The sequence below is a fragment of the Dendrobates tinctorius genome, unplaced genomic scaffold, assembly GCF_039654945.1.
Source record: "Dendrobates tinctorius isolate UK_male_01 unplaced genomic scaffold, ASM3965494v1 ptg000032l, whole genome shotgun sequence".
Classification (NCBI taxonomy): Eukaryota; Metazoa; Chordata; class Amphibia; order Anura; family Dendrobatidae; genus Dendrobates; species Dendrobates tinctorius.
Window position 1 is genome coordinate 20,909,777 of NW_027361700.1, and position 27,722 is coordinate 20,937,498.

Genomic DNA, 27,722 nt, shown 5'->3' on the forward strand with positions numbered 1-27,722 from the left:
TACCACAAGTAAAGGAAAATAAACGGCCTTCCAGTGCAGACAAAACTAAGTAAACAGTTCCAACAAAGTCACTTTTCAGCCAGCCCAGAACACACAGGCTGGATATCATCCAATATACTGGCTCACTCTGGAGACATCACACAAAAGGTCTTCTTACCTCCACACACACAGACCATAACAAACATACTCCATTTTATATTGTGAACCACGCCCAGGGGTGGGGTATGTTGGCTGCCAGACCCGTCCATATCTCAGGCTGCCCGTAAAACCAGGCCCGGATGTACAAAACAAGCCTCTTAGTACTATGTCCATTAGAGCAATACTCAAGGTTTACATCACAGAGGACAACCACCTTTGTGCTACATACCTCTCAACTATGTGTCCGGTAGCCACCTTGCAATATTTATAAATGAGTATAGGTAGACAGCAGATCCTCATTCATTTTCCCTGGTGGGCCCAAGGAATCTTAGTATATGTATATCCACAAACATTTATTCAAATAGGCACAGCCAGCTCAGGGACATGCATCTATATGTAACAGGAAGAAAGCCCTACTTATCTCATGGCAGTAAGCTGATTACAGTGTTCCCCTGCAGGTACCCCAGGGATCAGCAGCAGGCCTACAGTGATTCCGTAAGAGATATTAAGTATTACACAATATCCATCTAAATCAATGGGTGGTTTTCAATGTAATGTAGGATGGAACAGGTCCTCTAGAGTGAGGGATGCTTCTTGGATCCACACTATACTCAGATTAACACATGAGAATCATGATCTGATAACTCATCTATAATGTTTTTTAGTACATAAAATGAGTTTCTTAATCTGCACAATATCCTTTACTCTGCCTAAGCTTTAGCTCTGGTCTCATCTAAATTGTTTTTTTTCATTCAGAATATGTAAACCAAAAAGAACAAAGCAGAAGTCGCTCCCCTGTGAAGACACCAAGAACATCAGTGTCCACACTGGAGAGGCAGAAGGGACAGCTGTGCAGAAATGGTTTGATAAGAGATCCAAGGAGTCCGACAGCAATGGCTGCTGTGGAAAACCCAGATTATCTTCCACCTCCGGGAATGTACTTGCCAAACTCTTTCACTCAAGCCTTTGACAATCCTTATTACTGGAATCACGAACTCAAAGCAGAAAGTGAACCTAACCCTACACAGAATGGATTTACCACACCAACTGCAGAAAACCCAGAGTACCTGGGACTGGATGAGGCAATGATAAGGCCTCGGGATGTGACTGCATAAATGAGTTGGGTACCATGTTACCCAGATCAAGGCAGCTGTTTTTCAAAGAGACATCACACAAAATGATGTACAATACAACACCTGCTGTGGTCTACACAATCATGAATGACCTATGTGGATTGGGATGATATTTCACCAATGGATAGATTGGATTTAGGTAGATGAGAACATTGGGGCCATTTGTGGGTTGGTAAATCCCTGGTGTTGGCTTGTCTCTACAATCTAATAATCTGTACATTACATTACATATAGCACCTAATCTGGAGGTGGAACAGATATGGAAAGGTGTGTTTAATGATGGCAACTAAGAAATGAACTGTGAATGCACCAGAGACACTTACAAGATGAATGTATTGACATGAACTAAATCTGGTAGATGTTTAAGATGTTCACAACTCAGATGTAACTTGTTAAACATCTATGACAATTATTTTTTACTAATTCCTAATGTTGTATATTCATGTAAGAGCACTAATGGAAATAGCTCTGTAGCACGCCAATAGTTGTTAGCATGGACCATCCTTGTAAGTAGATACGCAAGCTGTTGTACAGCCTTGGTTAGCTAATTACACAGTATTTCTCATAGAATAATAGTCCAGAGCAGCATCTTATTTGGTGTCATGGACTAAACAGTGCCAGCTTGGGCCATCTGAACATTGTAGAGCACTGGGATCAATCTCAACATTACAGCCCTTAAGGTCATACATGCGCCATATTACGGATCCATGTATTCATTGTATAGTGCTCATAATAACCTGATATGGGCCTATAATGTACCTCTGTGGGCATGGAAGTCTAGTCTCACAACATAGCATTTAATGCAGAAAATGGCAAATGCTCCATATGACAGAACGCAGGGTCCATAATAACACGGACCTGTAATGCTGTGCCCTTTAGAAATACAGAAAGGTTCACACTCACGCAAGAATGTTAGATCTGTGGTTTTTCCCCAAAGATCCAATCATTTAGTGATAACAAAAAATAAAATACAGAAGGTAAAACCTTGATCATATTGTGCGATCCTTCTACGGAAGGAGAGTGTTTAAAGGCAGCTGTGTATAATCACTGATACCAGTGATCTGTATATAGGGAAAGGCGGGGGTGACACCTTCTATACCCTTCTTGTCCCAGTATTTTCACGACAACCTGCTCCAATGGAGTCCTGTGTTGTACACTCCTGGTGCCAAGGAACTAATTATTTAAGTTTCTAGTCTCTGTACTGGAACTTCATGATCTGGGTGATGACATCTTTTTGAGAGGACGTCTATTAACAGGGGTATGAACTAATCTTCATTACGACAGTGAGTGTCTTACTAATTCTGCAGCACTCTTACGAAAAGTTGCTTGTTCTTCTACACTGGAAGACTACATGGCAAGATGAAAGCCAGCCACAACCAGCTGCCAATCTGACCTGCAATCCAGCACAGGATAAGTTTGTGTGTGCAGATTCGGCATTACACACGTGGTTCAGAATCATATATTGTTAATGTAAAGTATCATTTCTAATGCACAATGGTAACTATAGAAATCCTTGGAACAACTTTTAAAGATGATTTCTACCACTTTTTTTTTTGTTATATTTTTTTCTATATTTTTGTATAAAAACATCTGAATAATAAGGCAGGAAGAAAAAACTTGGGAGTTTGAACTGAGATATCAAACAAACTGCTAAGGATTGTAAAAGTTGTAGCATCGGTTGAGCTGTATCTCTAGCAGCCCATCTGTTTCAGACAGCCTTGCAGTATTAATCAGATTTTTCCAAACGTTAAGAACCTCTTATCAATTTTTTATTTGCACAGGTTAACCCTATACATGTTGCTGGCAGCCTTCTGTATAGAGCTAGTTTCACATGTATAGGACACACGGATCATGCTCAGATCAGAAGACCCAGCCAGACCCCGAGCCTGCTGACCAAACCTGCACTCACGGCTTCATATAAGTCCAGGGGTGCAGTTATCTCAGGTCAAGAGAGCCGGCCATCAAGCCAGATCTTCTGATTCGAGCACGGTCTGTGAACACGGACTGCGCCTAAGTGGCCTAAGATTTATGGATGTTATGTTTAGGTATGTTGTTAATAAGTAATAAGTAAAAAAGGGAGTATAGTTTAGTCAAATGTGATAACCGTTCTGGATTAAAGGGGCTGTCCAGGTGTAGAAAAACAGTGCTGCTTTTTTCACTTGAAAGCACCACACTTGTACATGGGTTATGTCTCATATTGCATCATCATTCTGTTAAAGAGGATTAGATAAGCCTCTCACATTTGCGTTTCAGGGTTGTGTGTGGACCTTAATTTCCCGATTGACTGCGGTTCTCCTGACTTAAACTACCAGCGTCATGGGAACATAGGAAACTTAGTTTAGGTCAGGAAACTCACGATGGGTCCAGAAATGGTTATCCGGACAATGACTATGAAATGTAGTAGTGTGAAGCCAGCCGTAGACAAAACTTTATTGCCACATTCAACGTCTAGCCAGGAGCGCCCTTTTTGGGAGAGCGCGGTCATTTTTTTTTCTGACCCTCTGCAACCCCATTAGTAGCCAAATATATATCAGTGGATTACATGAATTTGTTAAACAGGTACTACGCTATAAGCTTAATACCACAGTCATACTTGAGGACCAAGCTACATTATATTTTTTTTGCCAGAGTGAATTCCAAATTTAGGGAAGGTTTCCTATTGCTCCTGTAAGAATCCATCTCTCCAGGCTGTTGGCAAATATGTCCATGAATCCAGACCTCACAAACAGCTATGGAAATGATCTGCTAATATCATCATCAGTCATCGCCATCCTATTCTTGCCCTTCTCAATGACTCTGCCCGTTGCAGTATATAATTTGGGTCCAGCACCACCTTTACCCACAATCACTGTAAATTCAACCCTATTACAAAACACCACAAGATGTTTTCCAAATTTTTACTATGTGAAGTGTATTGTTTTGTATGAAGTTTGTATATTTTAGATTTTATATTTTGAGAATGTGTTTTATACGTCTGCCCTGCTTTGTAGAAAACTTCTGTTTTCCGCACCATGGTACATTTGTAGTTTCATGGAAGGCGACTACCACATCTTTAAATCTGTTTCTACTGAATTGTAAATGCTTTTAAAACACTAAAGAAACTTATACCTTAATGTTATGAAGGAATGGGATTTTTTCTGTTATAGTGGATGCACATTTCGTCAGATGATCTTAAAATGTACATAGCATTTTTTTTAAATCTTAGGATGGTCTAGATTCTGAGACCCTACGTATCTGCATTTTTGGCTCCTTTCAGAGCATTTTGTAAGCACACAACCTCTCGCGGTCCTGTCTCAAGTGTAGCTGAATAGCCTACACAAATAACTTGCTGCTGGTCGCCCTCACCCCACCCCAAGGCATTTCACTCTTGGCCAATAGCAGAGCACTAGTGCTACCCTCGATCCAGCCTAGAGTTACCGCGATAAGATAAGCTGTACAGAAAAAAAAACTGAAACGATAGAAGAAAACCAACCACAGTTTTGAAATCAGCAAGCCTATTTTGGTCTGAATCAGCAGAAAAATCAAAGTAAAAAATGTGTTCAAAATTGTTCCTCAGTGTTAGGCTGGTTTCACACTAGCAGTTTTTAGCGCTGCACTTCGTGCGCATGCGTCCTGTGCCCCTATCTTTAACATCGGGGCGCATGGTCTAGTGTATGCACGCGTTCGTATGCATTTTCGTGCGCATGCTTTTTTTTTTTGTAGTGTGCGCCTAGGCGCGCCGGACGCAACATGTTGCATTTTTGGTCCGTCCGACCTGTCTCAAAAAAAAAAAAAAAACACATGCGCACACTTGCGCTCGGAATGCGCAAAAAAAAAAAAATCACATTACAGTCTATGGTAATGCAGGCGTGCGCATGGACATGCGCACGCCTGCGTTTAAAATCGCATGCGTTTTAAGAGTTAACATGGCTAGAAACTGGTTAAAACGCATGCGCCTAAAAAAAAGCAAACGCATACAAAACGCATGATGTGTTTTTTTTCATGGGATTCTATTGCGCATGAAGGGCAGCGCTAAAAAACGCTAGTGTGAAACTAGCCTTAAGGCTGGGGTTCTTTAACCCATCTGTATTAAAAGGGATTTACAAATATAGTTACTTACTCATCGCTGGGAATCAGGCCACTGGTAAAGATCCTGGTCCGAATTGAAAGGAGGGATGAGCATATGTGTCATTATTGAATTCAATGTTTATGTGATTGCTGAAAAAAGCCGGAGCATTGAACTCGGTCATCTGTGACTGTCCCACAGACCATAAATGGAGTGAATGTGTACATGCTTGATCTTCACTCCGTTCAGTTGGGACTCTGCAGAGCCCTATTCTTGAGATCCTGAGGGTCCTAGCAGACCCACAACGACCAGTATCTTATCCCCTAAGCTATGGATATGAGAATCTACTATCTTGGAATAAAACCCCTTTAACGGCTCTGCATACCTTACCCGCCAATCTACCGCTGTCAACACTTTAATAGGGTCAAATCTGCTGCCAGATACCTTTAACAAGGTTTTCCACTGATCTGATATTGATGAGCAATCCATATTCCAATAAGCGCTTATCAGCTCTACCTGGCAGCGGCCATTAAACAGTGTGATGGAGCTGCAGAGTTCTGCTCCTAAGGTTAGGTCATCAATACCATTGCAGTGAAAAACTCCTTTAAGGATCTGTGACAATAAACTGCAATAAATATGTATTTCTCCATTCAATAGCAGTTCTCTTGTCATGCACTGGGATATGTCCATTCAGACACAATATTCCACTCTCAGCCCCCCCAAAAAGTAAATACAAAATAAAAAAAATCAAATATGTTTATTTGCTCCATTTATTGGCATAGACGTGTAACAAAGTGGGGACCTTCTACAAAGGGATCATATGAGAATAGAAGACAGTTATCTTCCTCCGGCTCCTCAATAAATAGCGCCTGTTCATAGGATGCATGTGCCATTGCAGCAAAGCCGTACTCTGGTACACGAGGCTGAGCTGCAATACCAGATGTGAACAAGAGGGGCACGGTTCTCAAATAAAACCCCTTTAAAAGTACATGCTATTTGCTATTGCAAATGAAACAGTAGTGTAACAGATGTGCTATTAGGGACACCCTAGCTCATGTACATAGATAACACTCCTTCCAGGTAAGTACACTTCACATTGCTACATATGAAATCCACATGTTCTGTTCTAAACATAACAAGCAGAAATTAGGACTTGCCATCTTGTACCCAGGTGATGTATTGGGTGCAGATAGGAGAACACAGGTCTGAGAACACTACTTCCTGGAAAATGCATTGAAATATATTAGCATGGTGCTCAGCATAGGAGCAGCCATTATTGTATTAGTACCTACTAGTAGTAAATTGTACTATTATTGGCACTGTGGTTATATAAACACTAATATTGGGCCCAATATGAATTAGAATGGTGCTCACACCCTAGAGAAGACAATCACAGTAAGGACATCTGCTTCGCTTCCTACAAGATGACACAAGGCGCACGGCTGTTGGTGATCTTCTCCACTTGTTCACCATTCATAGCTTTTCGGATGGCTTCTATCAACTAAACAAAGAGGAATATAGAGTTACTGCATGACTGACACAATAAAGGGGCTATCCTATGGATCAACATAATATTCTACCATTGGGACCCTCCAGATTACAAGAATTTGGTGTGTGTGTGTGTGTGTGTGTGTATCACCACCAATCCCATAGACATTGATGGGCATTCAGTGGGGAAATAAGTATTTGATACGCTGCCAATTTTGCAGTTTTTCCCACCTACAAAGAATGGAGAGGACTGTAATTTTTATTGTAGGTACACTTCAACTGTGAGACATAAAATCTGAAAAGAACAAAAAAGAAAATAACATTGTGTGATTTTTAAATAGTTCAAATGCTTATTTTATGCAATAAAATGCTATTTATCACCTACCAACCAGGAAGAATTCTTGCTCTCACACACCTGTTATTTTTTTTATTTTTTTTTTTTATTTTTTTTTTTTTAAGAAGCCCTCCTGCCCTGCACTCTCTACCTGTATTAATTGTACCTGTTTGCACTTGTTACCTGTATAAAAGACACCTAGCCACAACTCAATCACAATCCAACATCTCCACCATGGCCAAGATCAAAGAGCTGTCTAAGGACACCTGGGACAAAATTGTAGACCTGCATAAGGCTGGGATGAGCTACAGGACAATAGGCAAGAAGCTTGGCAAGAAAGCAACAACCGTGGGCACATTTATTAGAAAAATGGAAGAAACACAAGATGACTGTCAATCTTCCTCGGTCTGGGGCTCCATGCAAGATCTCGCCTCCTGAGGTAAGGAGGATTCTGAGAAAGGTCAGGAATCGGCCGAGAACTACACAGGAGGACCTAGTCAATGACCTGAAAAGATCTAGGAAAACAGTCTCAAACACTACGCCGTCATGGAATAAAATCCTTCAGGACATGCAAGGTCTGCTGCTCATGCCAGCACATATCCAGGCCCGTTTGACGTTCGCCAATGACCATCCGGATGATGCAGAGGCGGCCTGGGAGAAGGTCATGTGGTAAGATGAGACCAAAATAGAACTTTTTGGTATTCACTTCACTCACTGTTTGGAAGAGGAAAAAGAAGGACGAGTTCAACCCCCAGAACATTGTCCTAACCTTGAAGCATGGTGGGGAAAACCTACTTTGGGGATGCTTTTCTGCAAAGGGGACAGGACGACTGCACAGTATTGAAAGGAGGATGGATGGGGCCATGCATCACGAGATTTTGGCAAAACAACCTCCTTCCCTCAGTAAGAGCATTGAAGATGGGTCGTGGCTGAGTCTTCCAGCATGACAATGACCAGAAACACACAGCCAGGGCAACTAAGGAGTGGCTCCATAACAAGCATTACAGGGTCCTGGAGTGGCCTAGCCTATCTCCAGTCCTAAACCAAATAGAAAATCTTTGGACGGAGCTGAAACTCAATGTTAACCAGCGACAGCCTCAAAACCGGAAAGATCTGTAGAAGATCTGTATGGAGGAGTGGACCAAAATCCCTGCTGCAGTGTGTGCAAACTTGGTCAAGAACTACAGGAAACGTCTGACCTCTGTAATTGCAAACAAAGGTTTCTGTACCAAATATTAAGTTCTGTTTTTCTGTTGTTTTAAATACTTATTTCATGCAATAAAATGTTAATTAATTATGTAAAAATCATACAATGTGTTTGTTTTTTTTTTTAAGATTCTGTCTCTCACAGTTGAAGTGTACCTACAATAAAAATTACAGACCTCTCCACTCTTTGTAGTTGAGAAAATTTGCAAAGTAGGCAGAGAATCAAATACATAATTTTCCCCACTGTCGGTGCACTATAGCTTCATTCATATGGGAACATAAAACCCTCATTTGTGTGATCAATGGGGGAGCTCCACCATTCATACATGTTGGATAGGTGATAAAACTTGTTGGCTAGATAGTCCTTTTAAAAGGATTGTCTGTGACTGAAATATTGACGACCTAGCCATAAGATTGGTCATCAGTATGAGATTGGTGAGGGTTTGACACCAAGCACCCCCTAATCAATCTACTGAAAACTGTTCTGGCAGCAGCTGATATGAAGTGATGTATAGGGTGGAAAACAGCAGCCAAGTGCAGCTGTTTATCTCCTATGCAAGTGCACGGTGATGCTCCTCACTGATGTCCTAATAATGGCTTATCCTGCAGATAATGTCATGACCAGTTGGCTAGGGATAATCTGACTGACGGTTTTTGGCTACAATGAGATCACATTGCAATATCACGTCTAATGATTTCCTACAGTGTCACGTTGTGACCTAGGGCTACTCACTTGCCATACACTTCAATGCAAATTTCCCCCGACAGGCAACTTGTCTGCAATTTGGTGGTTTTATTTACAGCAAAATTTGGTTCCTAAGAAAGTTTCAGATAAGCAGCACAAATCGTTTTGGTTTGTGTGACTTATCCGAGAACCTTATTAAAAGAGGAGGGCCGGCCCTGCTGATAAACTAGGAGTAGGGCCACACGGTGACATGCCTCGCACGTTCTCAGATAAAGGAATAGTGTACATAAGGCATAGTAGCCCAAAAATAAGTGGGAGCATGGGAAAGTCTGCATGCAACAATCAGTGATACAGTTTATTAAATGATCATGGTGAACAAGGTATTAAAAATATTTATAAGAAAAAGGGAAAGTTTGTTTTTTCTTGCACAAAACAATACATCCTCCATATAGAAAATAATCATTTAATAAAATGTATCACTGATTTTCCATCCATGTCTCATACCCTCACTTACTTGGGGTCACCAGTGGCTTACGTACACCATTCCCTTATCTGAGAATTGCTGACGTGAGAGTCATGTCGCTGAGTAGCCCTACTCTGAAACTCCATTTTCCTCCATTCACTTCAGTCTATTTTTCTCTGTTGTCAGCCATTTCTGGCTGAGCATACCCCGGCTGTAGTGTTCTTCTATAGCTCTTAGTAATGAACCACTTACGTCCTTTTCATAGGGAAATCCGCCAAGTTCCAGCTTGGAGAAGACTAGTTTTCCATTTATTTCAATTTCAAATGCTCCTAAAAGCAAAAACCGATGAGATTAATAGAGACTTAAGACGTCATGACACAGTCCTGCGCAGTAATCTTCTCCATCCTGGGAATCTCCAGCTAGGAAAAACAACAACTCTCAGCATTTCCGGACTTGCTGGAAGTTGTCATTTTGCACCTGCTGGAGAGTCGCAGGTTTGGAACCACTGAGGTGAAGTAGAAATAAGTCCTTACCAGTGCCCCCAGGCCGGGAGTCAATGCTGACGTCAGGGAACTCCTCCAGCACGGCGCTGGCTAGCTCCTCATAGTGAGACTTAAAGCCACAGGGTTCACTAAACGGGACACAACAGATAATGCACGGACACGTAACTCTGCATAACGGATGATTGGGAGGAGAAAAACATGGCTGTTCTCAACCAGAAAGCCTTCCCCACCTAGCCACAGGTCATGTGTGGTACTGCAGCTCAGCCACATTCATGTCAATGAATCACCAGACACAACCTGAGGACAGATGTGGTGCTGTTTTAGGGGAAAAAACGTAGACTGCAACTTTTATCTTATACAGCCAAGCACAAAGCAGTGCCAGCTGTCACTTGTAGTTCAACAACTACCACGTGTAATAACTGCACAGTAGCCAATGCTCACCAGTACTCCACCACAATGCTCACAGACATCTCTTGCTTCCAGCCTTCAAAACAGGCTGTATACCTTGTCCACAATTCACTTCCGCCCTCACTGCAGATGACTTCCAGAACATGATTACCTACTTCCGCCCTCACTGCAGATAACTTCCGGTGACAGGATTATCTACTTCCGCCCTCACTGCAGGTGATTTCTGGAGACATGATTACCCACTTCCGCTCTCACTGCAGATGACTTCCAGAACATGATTACCTACTTCCGCCCTCACTGCAGATAACTTCCGGTGACAGGTTTATCTACTTCCGCCCTCACTGCAGGTGATTTCTGGAGATATGATTACCCACTTCCGCTCTCACTGCAGATGACTTCCAGAACATGATTACCTACTTCCGCCCTCACTGCAGATAACTTCCGGTGACAGGTTTATCTACTTCCGCCCTCACTGCAGGTGATTTCTGGAGATATGATTACCCACTTCCGCCCTCACTGCAGATGACTTCCGGTTGATGATTAGCTACTTCTTCCTTCACTACCTTGTGAAAAATGTTGACGCTGCTCCCCCTGCTGGCCATCCATATATTGCATGCTGCTGCTGGAAGTTTACAAGAAGCTCCTATACAATTGTAGTGAAGTCATTGATGTTATTATTGTCAGCTGCATGAGAACAAGAAGTCTTCATATTGTCGTAAAGTAGCATGTGACTGAAATTATGTGTAATAATAACAATAATAATAATATGTACCCAAACACCTGAATATTACATATCAGGGTGTGGTTATGGCTGGTGGCCACTAGTGGTGATTATACCTTAGGGTGGTCAGGTACTGGCACCATACATAAGCATGGTAACGCTACATGTGATCTAACCCATTAAGTTGCCTTTCAGGTGCTTTCTCACTTTGTCTATTGCATATGTGTTTTTCATGATTGTGCTTTTTCATTGGTTAATCTATGTGTATCTAATCCTATCCTGTGTGATACTGACTGCTGAGCCGTGTATCTAATACTACTCTGTGTGATACTGTGTGCTGAGCCGTGTATCTATTCCTATCCTGTGTGATACTGCTGAGCCGTGTATCTAATCCTCTCCTGTGTGATACTGACTGCTCAGCCGTGTATCTAATCCTATCCTGTGTGATACTGCTGAGCCGTGTATCTAATCCTCTCCTGTGTGATACTGACTGCTGAGCTGTGTATCTAATCCTATCCTGTGTGATACTGACTGCTGAGCTGTGTATCTAATCCTATCCTGTGTGATACTGACTGCTGAGCTGTGTATCTAATCCTATCCTGTGTGATACTGACTGCTGAGCCGTGTATCTAATACTACTCTGTGTGATACTGTGTGCTGAGCCGTGTATCTATTCCTATCCTGTGTGATACTGCTGAGCCGTGTATCTAATCCTCTCCTGTGTGATACTGACTGCTCAGCCGTGTATCTAATCCTATCCTGTGTGATACTGACTGCTGAGCTGTGTATCTAATCCTATCCTGTGTGATACTGACTGCTGAGCTGTGTATCTAATCCTATCCTGTGTGATACTGACTGCTGAGCTGTGTATCTAATCCTATCCTGTGTGATACTGACTGCTGAGCTGTGTATCTAATCCTATCGGCTCAGCAGGCAGTATCACACAGGATAGGATTAGATACACGGCTCAGCAGTTAGTATCACACAGGATAGGATTAGATACACGGCTCAGCAGACAGTATCACACAGGATAGGGTTAGATACACAGCTCAGCAGACTGTATCACACAGGAGAGGATTAGATACACGGCTCAGCAGACAGTATCACCCAGTATAGGGTTAGATACACAGCTCAGCAGACTGTATCACACAGGAGAGGAATAGATACACGGCTCAGCAGACAGTATCACACAGGAGAGGAATAGATACATAGCTCAGCAGGCAGTATCACACAGGAGAGGATTAGATACACGACTCAGCAGTCAATATCACACAGGAGAGGATTAGATACACGGCTCAGCAGTCAATATCACACAGGATAGGATTAGATACACGGCTCAGCAGTCAGTACCACACAGGATAGGATTAGATACACAGCTCAGCAGACAGTATCACACAGGATAGGATTAGACACACGGCTCAGCAGTCAGTATCACACAGGAGAGGATTAGATACATGGCTCAGCAGTCAGTATCATACAGGATAGGATTAGATACACGGCTCAACAGTCAGTATCACACAGGATAGGATTAGATACACGGCTCAGCAGACAGTATCACACAGGATAGGGTTAGATACACAGCTCAGCAGACAGTATCACACAGGATAGGATTAGATACACAGCTCAGCAGACAGTATCACACAGGAGAGGATTAGATACACTGCTCAGCAGACAGTATCACACAGGATAGGATTAGATACATGGCTCAGCAGTCAGTTTCACACAGAATAGGATTGGATACATGGCTCAGCAGTCAGTATCACAGGATAGGATTAGATACACGGCTCAGCAGTCAGTATCGCACAGGATAGGATTAGATACGCAGCTCAGCACACAGTAACACACAGGATAGGACTAGATACACGGCTCAGCACAGTATCACACAGAATAGGATTAGATACACGGCTCAGCAGTCTGTATCACACAGGATAGGATTAGATGCACAGTTTTTATGTGCAATATAATCATTATAATTTGTTATAACTAACCACAGTTGGTTACTATGCCCAGGCAACGCCGGGCTCTTCAGCTAGTAAATATATACACTAGATGGAGGCCCGATGCGGTACTGTCACGATGGGGGCAGGCTTTTCAGCGTTGAGAATCTCTCCCCTTCTTTGCTCACCCACCTAGCTTCTCTCTTTCCCCATGTGCTGATTTCTCCCCTCTGTGCTCTCTTCTTTGACCTGTCTACCCCATGTGCTATCCCCCTTGTCTGCTGTCTCTCTCCTTCCTGTGCTGTCCCCTTTGAGCTGTCTCCGCCATGTGCTCTGTCTCTCTCACCCCGGTGTCTGACCGTGTATAGAACATACCACAGCTCCTGGGCAGGGGAGGAAGCAAAAGACAATACTGATATTACTGCAGGAGGTCGCAGAGGATACATTTTGTGAGGTAAAATATTGTTTAAAAATAGTCAGTGAAATATTGTGGTATGCTCCGTACACGGTGAGACACAGACAATTTTTAAAATGAACTTTCGTTCGTGGGAAAACCCCTTTAATGTGACCGGCTTCCTCTGCCTGTAGACATGTCACGCATCTGACGCCGGGATCAGCCGAATGATTCACTGCACCTGCGCGAAATTCGCGCAGGCACAGTGCGACGGTGTTCCGCTGGTGGTACCGTGCAAGAGGCAGCGTGAGAGTGTGAATGTGAGTGTGGTGCGTACGGCGTATAGGGTGTGTGTGTGTGGTGTGACGGTGTTCCGCTGGTGGTATCGCACAACAGGTTATCACCAGCAGCAGTTTCCATATTGAGACACCCATCACTTGGGTGTCCCAATATGGCGATCGGTGAACTACCTCTGCTTGGAATTCTGTGATATGGTGACATCTGGACAGAACAGGAAATGAAAACATTACAAGGCAATTATATAAATAGATATATATACACTCACTGGCCACTTTATTAGGTACACCATGCTAGTAAGGGGTTGGACCCCCTTTTGCCTTCAGAACTGCCTCAATTCTTTGTGGCAGAGATTCAACAAGGTGCTGGAAGCATTCCTCAGAGATTTTGGACCATATTGACATGATGGCATCACACAGTTGGCGCAGATTTGTCGGCTGCACATCCCTGATGCGAATCTCCCGTTCCACCACATCCCAAAGATGCTCTATTGGATTGAGATCTGGTGACTGAGGAGGCCATTTGAGTACAGTGAACTCATTGTCATGTTCAAGAAACCAATCTGAGATGATTCGAGCTTTATGACATGGCGCATTATCCTGCTGAAAGTAGCCATCAGATGTTGGGTACATTGTGGTCATAAAGGGATGGACATGGTCAGCAACAATACTCAGGTAGGCTGTGGCGTTGCAACGATGCTCAATTGGTACCAAGGGGCCCAAAGAGTGCCCAGAAAAAATTCCCCACACCATGACACCACCACCACCAGCCTGAACCGTTGATACAAGGCAGGATGGATCCATGCTTTCATGTTGTTTACGCCAAATTCTGACCCTACCATCCGAATGTCGCAGCAGAAATCGAGACTCATCAGACCAGGCAACGTTTTTCCAATCTTCTACTGTCCAATTTCGATGAGCTTGTGCAAATTGTAGCCTCAGTTTCCTGTTCTTAGCTGAGAGGAGTGGTACCCAGTGTGGTCTTCTGCTGCTGTAGCCCATCTGCCTCAAAGTTCGACGCACTGTGCGTTCAGAGATGCTCTTCTGCCTACCTTGGTTGTAACGGGTGGCAATTTGAGTCACTGTTGCCTTTCTATCAGCTCGAACCAGTCTGCCCATTCTCCTCTGACCTCTGGCATCAACAAGGCATTTCCGGCCACAGAACTGCCGCTCACTGGATTTTTTTTCTTTTTCGGACCATTCTCTGTAAACCCTAGAGATGGTTGTGCGTGAAAATCCCAGTAGATCAGCAGTTTCTGAAATTCTCAGACCAGCCCTTCTGGCACCAACAATCATGCCACGTTCAAAGGCACTCAAATCACCTTTCTTCCCCATACTGATGCTCGGTTTGAACTGCAGGAGATTGTCTTGACCATGTCTACATGCCTAAATGCACTGAGTTGCCGCCATGTGATTGGCTGATTAGAAATTAAGTCTTAACACACAGTTGGACAGGTGTACCTAATAAAGTGGCCAGTGAGTGTATATACACTATATATATGAGAACAACAAGGAAATCCAGCAAGGACTCAGCAAACCAGGATTGGAGTAAAATAATACTTTTCTTTATTTCTTCAAAAAGGTTAAAGAAAAGTATTATTTTACTCCAATCCTGGTTTGCTGAGTCCTTGCTATTTTTCCTTGTTGTTCTCCTATTGAAGGATTTACTCATAATCCAGTCCGTGCAGGAACTTGATCACCAGGTGGGAAAGACCCATGAGTTTCATTGCTGCAGCTGGACACTGACATACATACATACACTATATATATATATATACACACTGCTCAAAAAAATAAAGGGAACACTCAAATAACACATCCTAGATCTGAATGAAAGAAATATTCTCATTGAATGCTTTGTTCTGTACAAAATTGAATGTGCTGACAACAAAATCACACAAAAATCATCAATGGAAATCAAATTTATTAACCAATGGAGACCTGGATTTGGAGTCACACAGAAAATTAAAGTGGAATGTAATGTCCTTAAAACAAGTCAAAATGAGGCTCAGTATTGTGTGTGGCCTCCAAGTGCCTGTATGACCTCCTTACTATACAATGCCTGGGCACGGTCCTGATGAGGCGGCGGATGATTTCCTGAGGGATCTCCTCCCAGACCTGGACTAAAGCATCCGCCAACTCCTGGACAGTCTGTGGTGCAACGTGACGGTGGATGGAGCGAAATATGATGTCTCATATGTCCTCAATCAGATTCAGGTCTGGGGAACGGGCGAGCCAGTCCATAGCTTCAGTCCCTTCATCTTGCAGGAACTGCTGACACACTCCAGCCACATGAGGTCTGGCATTGTCCTGCATTAGGAGGAACCCAGGGTCAACCACACCAGCATATGGTCTCACAAGGGGTCTGAGGATCTCATCTCGGTACCTTATGGCAGTCAGGCTACCTCTGGCGAGCACATGGAGGGCTGTGCGGCCCTCCAAAGAAATGCCACCCCACACCATTACTGACCCACTGCCAAATCGGTCATGCTGAAGGATGTTGCAGGCAGCAGATCACTCTCCACGGCTTCTCCAGACTCTGTCACATGTGCTCAGTGTGAACCTGCTTTCATCTGTGAAGAGCACAGGGCGCCAGTGAGCACAACCGCCATTTGTGGAAGTCGGGCCCCCAGACCATCCTCATGGAGTCGGTTTCTAACCGTTTGTGCAGACACATTCACATTTGTGGCCTGCTGGAGGTTATTTTGCAGGGCTCTGGCACTGCTCCTCCTGTTCCTCCTTACACAAAGACAGAGTACTGGTCCTGCTGCTGGGTTGTTGCCCTCCTACGCCCTCCTCCACGTCCCCTGGTGTACTGGCCTGTCTCCTGGTAGCGCCTCCAGGCTCTGCATCCTACGCTGACAGACACAGCAAACCTTCATGCCAGATCTGTCACAGGACAGTGATGTCCCCCCTGGGACAATGTAATAAAGTAAAAAAAAAAAATGTGCAAAAATATTTTTTAAAAAATCCCTAAATAAATAAATATTAAAAAAAAATATTCCCTAATAAATTCATTTATTGGAAATAATAAAAAAAAACATTAAAAGTACACATATTTGGCATCGCCGCGTCCGTAACGACCCGCCCTATAAAACTGTCCCATTAGTTAACCCCTTTAGTGAACCCCTTAAAAAATAAAAATAAGAAAAGAAGCAAAAAATAATGATTTATTATCATACCGCCAAACAAAAAGTGCAATAACGCGCGATCAAAAAGACGCATATAAATATGCATGGTACCGCTGAAAACAAAATCTTGTACCGCAAAAAAGGAGCTGCCATACAGCGTCATCAGCGAAAAAATAATAAAGTTATAGCTCGCAGAATAAAGCGATGCAAAAATAATTATTTTGTGTATAAAATTGTTTTCATTGCATAAAAGCGCCAAAACATATCAATTTTACCGCACGCGGAATGGTGTAAACGCACCCCCAAAAAGAAATTCATGAAACACTGGTTTTTGTTCATTCTTCGTCCCAAAAATCGGATTAAAAAGCAATCAAAAGATGTCAAGTGCCCAAAAATGACACCAATAAAAACGTCAACTCGTCCCGCAAAAAATAAGACCTCACATGACTAGGTGGGTCAAAATATGGAAAAATTATAGCTCTCAATATGTGGTGATGCAAAAACTATTTTTACAATAAAAAGCGTCTTTTAGCGTGTGACAGCTGCCAAACATAAAAACTGATATAAATAGTAAATCAAACCCCCGTTATCACCCCCTTAGTGAAAAATAATAAAATTAATAATATTTATTTATTTCCATTTTCCCATTAGGGTTAGGACTAGGGCTGAGATTAGGGTTAGGGGTGTGTTGGGGATAGGGTTGGAGTTAGAATTGGGGCGTTTCCACTGTTTGGGCACATCAGGTGCTCTCCAAATGCAACATGGCGTCTGATCTCAATTCCAGTCAATTCTGCATTGAAAAATTCAAATGGTGCTCCTTCCCTTCCAAGCTCTGCCATGCGCCCAAACAGTGTTTTACCCCCACATATGGGGTATCAGCCTACTCAGGACAAATTGCGAAACAACTTTTGGGGTCCAATTTCTCCTGTTACCCTTAGGAAAATAAAAAATTGGGGGAAAAAATATGATTTTTGTGGAAAAAAATATGATTTTTTTATTTTCACGCCCAGGCGTTATAAACTTCTGTGAAGCATTTGGGGGTTCAAAGTGCTCACCACACATCTAGATAAGTTCCGTGGGGGGTCTAGTTTCCAAAATGGGGTCACTTGTGGGGAGTTTCAATAGTTTAGGTACATCAGGGGCTCTCCAAACGCACATGACACCCGCAGACCATTCCATCAAAGTCTGCATTCCAAAACGTCACTACTTCCCTTTCGAGCCCCGACGTGTGCCCATACAGTAGTTTTCTCCCACATATGGGGTATCAGCGTACTCAGGACAAATTGTACAACAACTTTTGTGGTCCAATTTCTCCTGGTATCCTTGGGAAAATAAAAAAATGTAGACTAAATGATCATGTTTGTGGAAAAAATACGATTTTTTTGATTTTTACACCTGGGCGTTATAAATTTCTGTGAAGCACTGGGGGGGTTCAAAGTGCTCACCACACATGTAGATAAGTTCCTTAGGGGGTCTAGTTTCCAAAATGGGGTCACTTGTGGGGGGTTTCCACTGTTTAGGTGCATCAGGGGCTCTGCAAACGTGACATGGCGTCCGATCTGAATTCCAGCCAATTTTGCATTGAAAAAGTCAAACGGCGCTCCTTCCCTTCTGAGCTCTGCCATGCGCCGAAACAGTGGTTCCCCCCCCATATCAGGTATCAGCGTACTGAGGACAAATTGCACAATAACTTTTGCAGTCCAATTTCTCCTGTTACCCTTGGTAAAATAAAAAAATTGAACCTGAAGTATTTTTTTTGTGAAAAAAAGTTAAATGCTCATTTTTTTTTACAGGAAAGATGTATATCTTTGTACCGTGTTAGCCAGTAGATAGAAAAATATTCAGAATTGAGAGTCCTCAGTGGTTGATACCTTTTAATGGCTAACTGAGAAGATGGTAACACATTGCAAGCTTTCGAGACTACTCAGGTCTCTTCTTCAGGCTAGACTAATACAAAATCTGAAGAGTCACATATTTATGCACAGTACAACACAGAAAAAATGCAATGGATAAGACAAGTGACGTGAAGCAGAACTATCAGTATGGGAGAGGGAGAAACATAAATATTGGACCATAGAATCATAGAATCGTAGAGTTGGAAGGGACCTCCTGGGTCATCTGGTCCAACCCCCTGCTCAAAGCAGGATTTGCTAAATCATCCCAGTCAGATGTCTGTCCAGCCTCTGTTTGAAGACTTCCATTGAAGGAGAACTCACCACTTCTCGTGGCAGCTTGTTCCGCTCATTGATCACTCTGTCAAAAAGTTTTTTCTAATATCTAATCTGTGTCTTCTCCTATTCAGTTTCATCCCATTGCTTCTAGTCTTTCCTTGTGCAAATGAGAATAAAGTTGATCCTTCTACAATGTTACAGCCATTTAGATATTTGTAGACAGCTATTAAGTGTCCTCTCAGTCTTCTCTTTTGCAAACTAAACATTCCCAAATCCTGAAACCTTTCCTCATAAGACAGGGTTTGCAGACCGGTCACCATTCTGGTCGCTCTTTTCTGAACTTGCTCCAGTTTGTTGATGTCTTTTTTAAAACGTGGTGCCCAAAACTGGACACAATATTCCAGATGAGGTCTGACCAAAGAGGAGTAGAGTGAAATAATGACTTCACGTGATCTGGACTGTATGCTTCTGTTAATACATCCTAGAATTGCATTTGCCTTTTTTGCTGCTGCATCACACTGTTGACTCATATTCAGTCTGTGATCTATTAGTATACCCAAGTCTTTTTCACTTGTGCTGTTGCTTAGCCCTATTCCTCCCATTCTGTATATGGTTTTTTCATATAGTACCAGTTACAGTACATATAGTACCAGTTCCAGTACATAGATAAGGAGTCCGGATGTTTTATAGTCCTCTGATTGGGGTCTCCTAATGTGTTGTGATGTCCCCACCAGGTCTTGAAAGCAAATTACTTAATTGATATAAAAAGACATAAATCCATTTTTTTTTTAAATATTCAAAAAATTTCTGTGAAGCACCTGAAGGGTTAATAAACTTCTTGAATGTGGTTTTGAGCACCTTAAGGGGTGCAGTTTTTAGAATGGTGTCACTTTTGGGTATTTTCTATCATATACAGACCCCTCAAAGTGGCTTCAAATGTGATGTGGTCCGTAAAAATAAAATGGTGTTGCAAAAATGAGAAATCGCTGGTCAACTTTTAACCCTTATAACTTCCTAACAAAAAAAATGTTGGTTCCAAAATTGTGCTGATGTAAAGTAAACATGTGGGAAATATTACTTATGAAGTTTTTTGTGTGCCGTATCTCTGTGATTTAAGGGCATAAAAATTCAAAGTTGGAAAATTGCGAAATTTTCAAAAATTTCGCCAAATTTCCATTTTTTTCACAAATAAACGCAAGTTATTTGAATGAAATTTTACCACTAGCATGAAGTACAATATGTCATGAGAAAACAATGTCAGAATCACCAGGATCCATGGAAGCGTTCCAGAGTTATTACCTCATAAAGGGACAGTGGTCAGAATTGTAAAAATTGGCCCCGTCATTAACATGCAAACCACCCTTGGGGGTTAAGGGGTTAATACACAAATGGAAAAAATAAAATATCAGTCATATAACCATCATGTGCACATAGTACCAGTGCCTTATACATGTATGACGTGCATATTTCAAATCAATAACTGGACATCGAACCAACAAAACAAGCCTAAAACCATACACATAGGAAACTAAATAATGTTGAGGTAACCAATAAAAAACACATATTAGAAGAGGCCAAAACCCAAAGTAATGAAGGCCAAGGTAGTGCATAAGGGTACGTTCTGAGGAACTCACGTGTATCACTGTACACCAAAAGCTTCCTCTGGGGTAAAATGTGGAACTGGCTTTAGACATATCTTGGTGTTGATTACTACTGGGGGGCATACTGAAAGGGAATATGTCTTGTCGAGAAACTCTATTTACCTTCAGACATAGGGGTAATTTGCAGGTAAATAGTGTTTGCACCATGTAGTCATCTTACTGAAACAGTGAATGCTGGTAGAAAAAAAAAGTTATATCCTTATGAAGTCATCGGAGCCATACAGGGTAATCAGTCTCTGGCACATTGACAGTCTGCTCTGCACGCACACGCTGTACAGGCACGCTGCAGAGCAGGCTGTCAATGTGTAGCGCAGTGAACTGAACTGTATATTGAGCGGTGATGGGAAGCGAGCAGCTGCAGAGAGAATATAACTTCATTTTCTCCCTGTAGCCATGCTTCCCTCTGCTTTTCTCTGTAGAATGGCGGTGGTATGACCATTATCTTTGGTGCAAGATAGTGAATTTATACGCTAATATGCAGGTTTAAACTGGCACCATTGGCATGCACACATTGTCAGGAGCTCGCTCTAATGTCATTGCATTTTATATGGTGATTACTGTGGATGAAATATTATGTATCGAACAAATAATTGTTTCTGAATATTGGCATAGCAGCTGCCATGGTAGAAGTGTAAATCAAAGTGAAGATCTCCTCATGGTGAAGATATTGGGGGGGCAATTGTCCATTAAGCCATTCTACAATATCGCCTTGTGCACAGTCCTGCTGGCTGATGCCTTTTGCTGCTGACCTGGTCATGAATATACAGGAAGACGTTAAGGAGCATTGAGACTTTCTAATGGTAAAGTGCTACTTTCATGAGTGTGATCAGAAATTATCAGGTGGTTAGAAGTTTTAAGGGGGTTGATAGGAGTTTATGACTTTTGAGGCACCTGCTAAATTTATGCAGAAAACATCTCCATTATTGCACAAGTCAAAAGAAAAGTATTCAGAAATTTTTATTAGTTCTCATGACATCAGATTTACATCATATCAAATGTTTATTACATCTCCTGCAGATAATCTGCAATGCAAAGATACAAATGTAGCCCCCTGTATATAACCTGACTAGTCATTGCCCCATCGGCACGTTCCTCACATCTTGATTTGTTCCCGGGACAGACGCCAGTCATATGTCATGTCACCATTGCACCAACTAGATGACATACAAACTTATAAAGTTAATACAAAATGGTGCAGTATAAAGAGAATTAATACTCTGCGATGAAAAGGGCAGATATAGCAATCATAATAATGAAATGATCACTAATGAGATCTTGCTCAAATATCCATGATATTTAAAGGGCTATAGACACTTCAAATATTTATGGGGTATCTGCAGCTTGTTTAGTCATTTTCATATGTCCTCGTCATGCACCATTCGACTTCATTCCCCATACACAGCTACTACTAGCCTCCTTGACTTGAGGAAGGACCACTCTCCAGAACCATTCTCTGGCATCTGCCATTACACTAGGTGATGAGTATGCACCCTTGGTGTCACTGACAAGACCCCATTTGATTCTGCAGGTATTCTGGATGGGTGTTATGCTTTCCTGGTTTCTTTGGGCCTGTGATCACACCCTGCTGTTTGTACTAAACTCCTTTGGTGCTTCTCTATACCTTCCATTGCCTGCTCCCATGATGAGGTATTCAGGCTCGGCTACGTATATTAACCCAGCTGGTTCATTTCTGACCTGAATGTTAGTTTGGATCAGGACTTTGCCTATTGGCTAACACATTGGTTTTTCAGACTGGTTAATGGACTCTATACCTGGATCCTGACTTTTGTGAAGTCCTGACTACACTGATGCCTTACCCATTGGATACTCTCTTTGGCACTTGTGGTTCTTTTCTTGTATCTGAATACTGACTTTGACACCTAAGGTTATGTGCATACAATATCTTTTATAGCTAGGTACGCTCCACAACAAGCTTGAAAAAGCGTTAAAGAAACAATGAAAAGAATAAACAAATGCACTGCAATGTAAAAAAAAACTTGCTGTGAATATGTCCTGTCTTTGGACGTTTTTCAAAGACACAAACCAGTACAATAAACAGTAAAAAAAAAACAGTGCACATAACAGTACGTGAAAAAAAAACGCCGGTTGGAAAGATATCGCAAAAACGACTGAAAAGAGGCTTCAGGAAAAAATACACCAGTGTTTCCTGAAGCATCTTCTACTTGAAAAACTTAGGGGCATGTAAAAGATTTCATCTGACAATGATTCTGTCCTGTGGCCACACTCATGTCCTGTGCTCTATAATGGCCTGTGTATTGATGCCACTGCTGCATCCATCTGATAATTAGCGCATACTCTGGGGACTGCAACCTAAAGATACCCTGCAGCAAAGTCCATCTGCTTCCAGGATTAGTGGAGGAAACCAGAGCTGCCTTAATCTCTACACGCCAGTTTAGTCGGCGTAAAACCAGTTAAAGCCACAATGAAGAAATCTGAATATGCCATTAATGTCTGAAGTTGGAATACCCATCCAAATACATGAAGGGCAATTATTAATATATGTAAACAATAAAGCTCTCAATACAACTTATGAGGTAAAGGTACAGACCAATACTTAGGCTGTGTTCACACAGCACCCACCTGCATGGTGAATAAGCGCACAAGTTTTCACGTAGCTCTTCAGAGTCACAGCAATCTCATGCACCAAAGCCTGTGTACGGGTGGGCATAGCTGTCAGCCGCACGTTGAGATGCCAGTTATACAATCTTGTGCTATACAAAGACAATATATGCACCAGATATTACACCCTTTTTATGGTTCCTGTCTTAATGGAAGACTAAAGGTGTATTTACACTGGATGATTAGCTTCATGAATGAGTGTTGTTAAAAAATGTTTACGTAACTATCTTGCCATGTATACAGGCTGCAGATCACCCGATTAATGAGCAAAATGCTCGTTCACCAGGTGAAATGATCTTTTGTTTAGCAGAAAAGATCACCGTTATCAGCTGTGCATATCCTATGGAAAGAGGACTCACACCGGCGTGAGCAATGGCAGCCTATGCGTACGAGCGATTTACTATGGATTATTCAGTAGACATCTTTTACTTTGGTCTGCCTGTGCACACAGGTATTTAAACGACCATCAATTGGTAAGAGATTACCAATTGGTGGGCATAAAGAGCCGCCGTTTGTAAACGGATCCTTTCCATCCTACTGTAGTGTTAGAGCAAACACAGCAATATATTTATAAAGTTACTTAGATATTTGCAACTATTACATATAAATGCAGTGAGTTTGTTAGAGCTGTTGTCTATTAGTGGGTCTCCACCTTAGCTGATAGAGGGTGGTCCTCAGCTGGGGACCTCCACTATGGTGTCTATGTATTCTTATGGGGCATATGGACAGGAGCTGTCTCACAAAAATGCCCTTTAAAGGCATAGTCCCACTTCATAGATTTATGATATATCCACAGGATAGTCCACTTATGTAGCGTAGATATAGGTACAACCAATGGTACCCTTATCTGCCTTAAAAACGGAGCCCTGCCATACACTGCTGTCAGTGGAGAGGTGGTTGGAATTTGAATTCAGATGAGTAAGAATTCCAACCACCTCTCCACTGACATTGGGCACGCCTCAGAGACCTGTTCTTGAGGTAGAAGCAGGTCCTGGTGGTGGGACTCGCATCTATTGTACATTTATGGCTTATCCTGTGTATATTCCACAAATGAACAAGCAGGGAATAGCCTCGTAACAAGGACTTTTGGATTGAAAGCCTCTCATTTTGGACTAAAACTTAGTAAAGTTTGCAAAAAAAATTGTACCTATTAAAATGTTCGTCTATTAAGTAATGATTAAGTAATGATTATAATCATCATGTAGTAGCAGTGACCGTTCTAGAGATTTGTCCCTGACAATTTTTGTCCTTTTTCAATACTCCCAACAATTCAGGCAGACGTCTTATAACGCAGTGACTAAATGCTTGTTTCCACCTATTCTGCTTCCCTTTTTCTTTTCCTCCTACAAGGTCAGTGAGGAAACGTATGCGTTATATGGGTTCGTTCTTATTTATCTGGCACATCAGTTCTTGTGGTGAACCCTTCAAGGAGCCAGATCAAAAAACACTACATATTGCGTTTCTTGATCCTGATTGCCTATTTTTCAGTAGAAACTGGTGGAAAAGCCTGGTGACAATTGATGCTGCTTTTACATCGATTGTAGTAAGATGAGACAAAAGAAAACTTATCTGGATGGCACAGGTATATAGCAACTCAGCCTAGCAAAGGAATAGAGGGACCAAGTCTTCTTCCTTTACAGGAACCCCTGGACAGAAGAAGGGAAAAATTGTACCAGCAAAGGACCAACCAGACATCTCAGAAATCAACTCTGTTGTATCTGCATTATAAAAAGCTATGTGGCTTCTGAAAACATCCACAAATATCCCAATTCTCATTGGTGAGACCATAAGTTTAAGAATTGATAGGTTACATCCATAGTACAGATTGTTTTCTTGTTTACGGATCACTACAAATCCATGATCGTTGCTCAGAATATGAGGTCCCTTTAGTGGCACCGTGTTTTTCACAATACCAAGTATCCAGTTAGTTTTATGGCCAACATCCACCTCCCAGTAATGTTCACCACTCTGAAACCCAGGCATTCCTATTACATAAAGCCCGGGCTCAAAGAAAGCGTTGCTATATCTGGCCTGAAGAACGGATGTGTATCTGACCTGTTTAAGATTTTGTGATACAAAGAGATTTGGGTTAGCACAAATGGGATTGAAGAATAGTGTTTTTGACATTGGTTTTACAATATGCCGTATTCCTCTCCATTCCTGGACTTTGTATGGTGATATGTGAGTTATAGATGGTACACTGAATTTGGACATCTCCTTCAGTTGATCTTGGAGTTTCATCAAATGTTCTGTGGTCTCATTTAGCATTTCTTCTTTTTCCAATTTCATTAGAAAATCAGTAATGGTGGTGGACAAGCCCAATAATGAATGGACTTTGACCTCCAAATTCTTAACAGATGTTTCTACTGAATCCTCCTGTTTGGCAATACATGTTTCTTTTTCCTTTTCCAGATACTGGTGGAGGTGATGAAAGGATTTTGTAAGCCTTTCCCTATGGAGATTTGCAGTGAAACGTGTTGTGTGCAGTTTTTTTTCATAGTCTTGAAACAGTTTCCATGCTGCCTCCTGCAGGTATGTTTGTTTCTGGAAAACTTGGGTGTCTTCATCTTCTTGAAGGGCAAGGCATGATGGATTCTACGGAGAGAACATAAGTCATGTTCTTAGCTTATTTACCAGATGTTACCGCCACAATCAAGACACTATGGGCTTGTTCACCCCAGTCTTGAAGAAATGTGCTGAAGTTCCTTATTCATGAAGAGGAGCATGCTTTTTCATGAATCAGGTGTGTTGGATGAGTGGTGTTCACCTATGTGTGTCCTACAACTAATCCAACTTTAGTCCCTGCTGGAGTAAGGTATTTGGTTTAGCGAAAGCTGCCGCTCGTCATGCATTTTATTAACAGCGGTTGACATGCCCTCGTCCTGACACAGCTCAAACAAATTTGTTGGAGTTGGGGGAAAATAGAGGAGAACGCCAAGAGTAGCAAAATTTTAGCACAGCCTCAACTTGCACCAAAATTATGCAACTTTTCACAGCTTTGTATGCCAAATAATATCATAATATATAAATATAAATATCTTAGTGCCGTATATAACTTTTATATGTGAAGCTGAACACTTAAAGGGAATCTTTCACCCTTTTTTTCGACTATGAGCTGCCGCCACTGACATCAGGGGCTTATCTACAGCATTCTGTAATGCTGTAGATAAGCCCCTGATGTAACCTGAAAGATAAGAAATAAGAGTTAGATTATACTCACCCCGGCGTTCGGTCCGATGGGTGTTGCCGTCCAGTCCGGCGCCTCCCATCTTCATACGATGACGTCCTCTTCTTTCCTTCCCGTCGCGGCCCTCAACAGGGCAGAGCAGTGCGCCGGAGCCATGACAGGAAGGAAAGAAGAGGACGTCACCGTTAGAAGATGGGAGGCGCCGGACCGCAAGACCCATCGGACCAAGACCGGACCGCCCCCCCGGTGAGTATAATCTAACTCTTTTTTCTTATCTTTCAGGTTACATCGGGGACTTATCTACAGCATTACAGAATGCTGGAAAACACCAAAAACAGGCAGAGATGCTTACCTGTATGAACAGGCCTCAATACATCTGCACTAAACAGGGTGCAGAGGACCCAAGTAAAATGGCAACTGCACAGGTGCAAAATACCAAATGAGACAGCCAGCCTACAATCAGGGATTGGCCGTGTGGAACACCAGTGCAAAAAAATAATCCGTATGTGGCAGTGTTCACACAGGGAATGCAGAGCATCAGGTTTACAGCCTCTTAGTAACACCATATAGGGGGGCTGCCCAGTGCTAACTACAATGCATCCCGTGTGAACAGAGGCCACAGTTTACAGAACCATTTGGGCCCAACTGCATCCTGAAAAAGATATAAAGTGCATAAAAACATGCTGTAGATAAGCCCCTGATGTCAGTGGTGGCAGCTCATAGTCGAAAAAAAGGGTGACAGATTCCCTTTAACGAGTCCTGCTTCTAAACCCCATTAGTCCTCCCCTATGGCTCATAGCGGAGGTCCCAAACAAAGAAGCTCCCTCTACAATTTCCATATGCATTAATACAGAATATAAAAAGTGTTTTTCTTCATTGGAAAACCTTTTTAACTTCAACTTAAAAGAAATGTTGATCTTTCCAAGGAGAAGGGATTATCTCTGTATATGTGGATAATCAATCTGTTAAGAGGCAAAGCTCCATTTCCTTGACCAACTCTTGAACAATACATGTCATATATTTTTAACGATGATAATAAACAGTATTGGGAGATGTGATTCTTCTATCAAATAGATTTCGTAGTTAGCATGGTTAACATACAGTTGTGACCAAAAGTATTGACACCCCTGCAATTCTGTCAGATAATACTCAGTTTCTTCCTGAAAATGATTGCAAACACA

General features: G+C 42.1%; 3 protein-coding genes across 6 annotated transcripts in view; 1 reads left to right on the forward strand and 2 right to left on the reverse strand.

Moving 5' to 3' along the window:
• Positions 1 to 4,384, forward strand: part of ERBB2 (erb-b2 receptor tyrosine kinase 2) — a 127,038-nt gene extending 122,654 nt beyond the window's left edge. For all 3 annotated transcript variants that reach the window (XM_073572572.1, XM_073572575.1, XM_073572574.1), the window contains one exon: positions 895 to 4,384. In XM_073572572.1, the coding sequence (XP_073428673.1) occupies positions 895 to 1,253 (359 nt within the window). In that variant the 3' untranslated portion in view covers positions 1,254 to 4,384. The remainder of the gene's footprint in view (positions 1 to 894) is intronic.
• Positions 4,385 to 6,058: 1,674 nt separating this feature from the next.
• On the reverse strand, positions 6,059 to 10,595 carry MIEN1 (migration and invasion enhancer 1). The gene is made up of 4 exons (XM_073572576.1): positions 10,437 to 10,595; positions 10,026 to 10,123; positions 9,745 to 9,821; positions 6,059 to 6,817 (listed from the first exon to the last, which is right to left on the reverse strand). The coding sequence occupies exons 1-4, from the start codon at positions 10,463 to 10,465 to the stop codon at positions 6,734 to 6,736; spliced, it is 288 nt and encodes a 95-aa protein (XP_073428677.1). The 5' UTR covers positions 10,466 to 10,595; the 3' UTR covers positions 6,059 to 6,733.
• Positions 10,596 to 18,741: 8,146 nt separating this feature from the next.
• Positions 18,742 to 27,722, reverse strand: part of LOC141086486 (zinc-binding protein A33-like) — a 38,789-nt gene continuing 29,808 nt past the window's right edge. For both annotated transcript variants that reach the window (XM_073572577.1, XM_073572579.1), the window contains one exon: positions 18,742 to 25,949. In XM_073572577.1, the coding sequence (XP_073428678.1) occupies positions 24,954 to 25,949 (996 nt within the window). In that variant the 3' untranslated portion in view covers positions 18,742 to 24,953. The remainder of the gene's footprint in view (positions 25,950 to 27,722) is intronic.